The following is a 2,941-nucleotide window of genomic DNA, read 5'->3' on the forward strand; positions in this document are numbered from 1 at the left end:
GGCGGCCATGTTGATCCTGAACATGGACGAGGTCCAGGTCTTCATCAGCTTCTCCAACCTGATCAACAGACCCCTTCAGCTGGCCTTCTGCAGGCTGGACCACCAGCTGGTACGCCTTCTAGACCTAGACCTACACCTAGACCTACACCTAGACCTGAACCTAGACCTAGACCTGAACCTGATCAACAGACCCCTTCAGCTGGCCTTCTGCAGGCTGGACCACCAGCTGGTACGCCTTTACCCTTCTAGACCTAGACCTGAACCTAGACCTGAACCTAGACCCTGTCAGCTGGCCTTCTCCAGGCTGGACCACCAGCTGGTACGCCTTCTAGACCTGAACCTGTATATAACATATAGAGTATATACCAGCAGTGTGTGTGTGTGTGTGTGTGTGTGGTTGTGTGTGTGTGTGTGTGTGTGGTTGTGTGTGTGTGTGTGTGTGTGTGTGTGGTTGTGTGTGTGTGTGTGTGTGGTTGTGTGTGTGTGTGTGTGTGTGTGTGTGTGTGTGTGTTTGTGTGTGTGTGTGTGTGTGTGTGGTTGTGTGTGTGTGTGTGTGTGTGTGTGTGTGTGTGGTTGTGTGTGTGTGTGTGTGGTTGTGTGTGTGTGTGTGTGTGTGTGTGTGTGTGTGTATGGTTGTGTGTGTGTGTGTGTGTGTGTTTGTGTGTGTGTGTGTGTGTGTGTGTGTGTGGTTGTGTGTGTGTGTGTGTGTGTGTGTGTTTGTGTGTGTGTGTGTGTGTGTGTGTGTGTGTGTGTATGTGTGTATGGTTGTGTGTGTGTGTGTTTGTGTGTGTGTGTGTGTGTGTGTGTGTGTGTGTATGGTTGTGTGTGTGTGTGTGTGTGTGTGTGTGTGTGTGTGTGTGGTTGTGTGTGTGTGTGTGTGTGTGTGTGTGTGTGTGTGTGTGTGTGTCTCTCTGCAGATGTTCAGGTACTTTGGGGTCTTCCAGATGTTCCTCCAGGAGACTCTTCCTCGTCTCTTCCTTCACTTCCAGTCTTCAGGTGTGACCCCCGACCTCTACCTCCTGGACTGGTGAGTCTCTAGAGTCAGTCCACTAGAGTCCACTAGAGTCCAGCTAGCCTAGCTTAGCATCAAGATCCAGTAGAGTCCAGCAGAGTCCACTAGAGTCCGGCTAGCCTAGCTCAGCACCGAGACCCAGAGACCAGATAAACCCCCCCTGTCCCTCTTCGTGAAGCCCCTCCCCCTGACCCCCCCTGTCCCCCCTGTCCCCTGCAGGATCCTGTCCCTCTTCGTGAAGCCCCTCCCCCTGACCCCCCCTGTCCCCCCTGTCCCCTGCAGGATCCTGTCCCTCTTCGTGAAGCCCCTCCCCCTGACCCCCCCTGTCCCCCCTGTCCCCTGCAGGATCCTGTCCCTCTTCGTGAAGCCCCTCCCCCTGACCCCCCCTGTCCCTCCTGTCCCCTGCAGGATCCTGTCCCTCTTCGTGAAGCCCCTCCCCCTGACCCCCCCTGTCCCCCCTGTCCCCTGCAGGATCCTGTCCCTCTTCGTGAAGCCCCTCCCCCTGACCCCCCCTGTCCCCCCTGTCCCCTGCAGGATCCTGTCCCTCTTCGTGAAGCCCCTCCCCCTGGACGTGGCGTGCAGAGTGTGGGACGTGTTGTTCCGGGACGGAGAGGAGTTCCTGTTCAGGACGGCGTTGGGGATCCTGCGTCTCCACCAGGACGTCCTGCTGGACCTGGACCTCGTCAGCATCGGTGACCTCACTGACCTCACTCACACGGCGGCCAATCAGCTTTCAGAAGCACAGAACGCGTCACCTGACCTCTACTTCCTGTCTGTCCTCCAGCTCAGTTCCTGTCCCGCCTCCCTGACGAACCGCTGCTCTCTGATAGGCTGTTCTCCTGCATCGCGGCCACGCCCCTGCTGAGCGGGAACAGGAAGTGGACTCAGGTGAGTCACCTGACACACCAGCTGATCACTCCGTCCAATCAATAGAATCAATCAATAACAGCCTCTTTTGTCCCCCGTCCCGTCCCGTCCCGTCCCGTCCCGTCCCAGGTGATGTCCTCCTGCAGAGACTCAGAGAGCAGCTGACACCTCCTTCCATTAGAATAATAACTATAATCATATTATAGTATATTATGATTAATGTATATTATTGATAACCTCCAGAGGGCTGATGGACTCTCAGTGATGTATATTATAATATATTAATAATATTATATTATTATAGTATATTAATATAATATTATTATTAATGTATTAATAATGTATATTATTGATAACCTCCAGAGGGCTGATGGACTCTCAGTGATGTCAGCTGTATATAGTTTCTCTGATCAGACATTACTAGTTGAGCCGACGCTCCGGAAGACGAGAACACAAGATCAGACAGATTAAATATAGAATGATATTTAATAATAATAACATGATGTTGTGTTTGTTTCTCTTTATATTCATGTTACTGTGTGTCATAGCCCGGCTCCTAGGCCATGACAAATACGGGAAAGGACGCAGTGATTGATTGTAAATTAAATATATTTATTACAAATAAATTAAGGCTATACAGAAATAACTACAAATGTGGAGTGTGTCAGTAACATCAGTAATGTAGATGTGGATGTGTGAGCATGATGAAGTGTGATGTGTTGTAAGTGGAAACTAAAGAAAAGCCAAACAAAGGCAGCCCGGCAGGTTCTGACAGGGATGAGTCCAGGTGAAGGAAAAGAGGCCAGAGCAGCACTTGATTGGGGCTTTTATACTCAGGACGCGCCGGCATCAGGTGCTCAGCATCAGGTGCTCAGCATCAGGTGCTCTGCATCAGGCGCCCTCTGCATCAGGTGCTCTGCATCAGGCATCCTCTCCCGTGATACCTTCAAGGACACAGGGAAAGAATGAATGGCCAAATCCACACTGGCATCTCAGTAGTGAGGCAGGGGCCGTCACACTGTGTGAACTGTTTATCATTCATCCATTCATATCTATCAGCTG

The 2,941-nt window shown here is 51.5% G+C and overlaps 1 protein-coding gene across 6 annotated transcripts in view; it reads left to right on the forward strand.

The window, feature by feature from the left end:
- The window catches only part of LOC141763878 (TBC1 domain family member 12-like), a 9,833-nt gene extending 7,676 nt beyond the window's left edge, over nt 1–2,157 (forward strand). For 5 of the 6 annotated variants that reach the window (XM_074628646.1, XM_074628648.1, XM_074628652.1 and 2 more), the window contains 5 exons: nt 1–229; nt 918–1,027; nt 1,547–1,704; nt 1,797–1,900; nt 2,009–2,157. The exon at nt 1–229 is cut by the window's left edge and continues 20 nt beyond it. In XM_074628646.1, coding sequence (XP_074484747.1) covers nt 1–229; nt 918–1,027; nt 1,547–1,704; nt 1,797–1,900; nt 2,009–2,044 — 637 coding nt within the window. In that variant the 3' untranslated portion in view covers nt 2,045–2,157. The remainder of the gene's footprint in view (nt 230–917; nt 1,028–1,546; nt 1,705–1,796; nt 1,901–2,008) is intronic. The other variant, XM_074628651.1, reaches the window with a different exon arrangement.
- Nucleotides 2,158–2,941: the final 784 nt, after the last annotated feature.

The sequence above is a fragment of the Sebastes fasciatus genome, unplaced genomic scaffold (assembly GCF_043250625.1).
Source record: "Sebastes fasciatus isolate fSebFas1 unplaced genomic scaffold, fSebFas1.pri Scaffold_83, whole genome shotgun sequence".
Lineage (NCBI taxonomy): Eukaryota > Metazoa > Chordata > Actinopteri > Perciformes > Sebastidae > Sebastes > Sebastes fasciatus.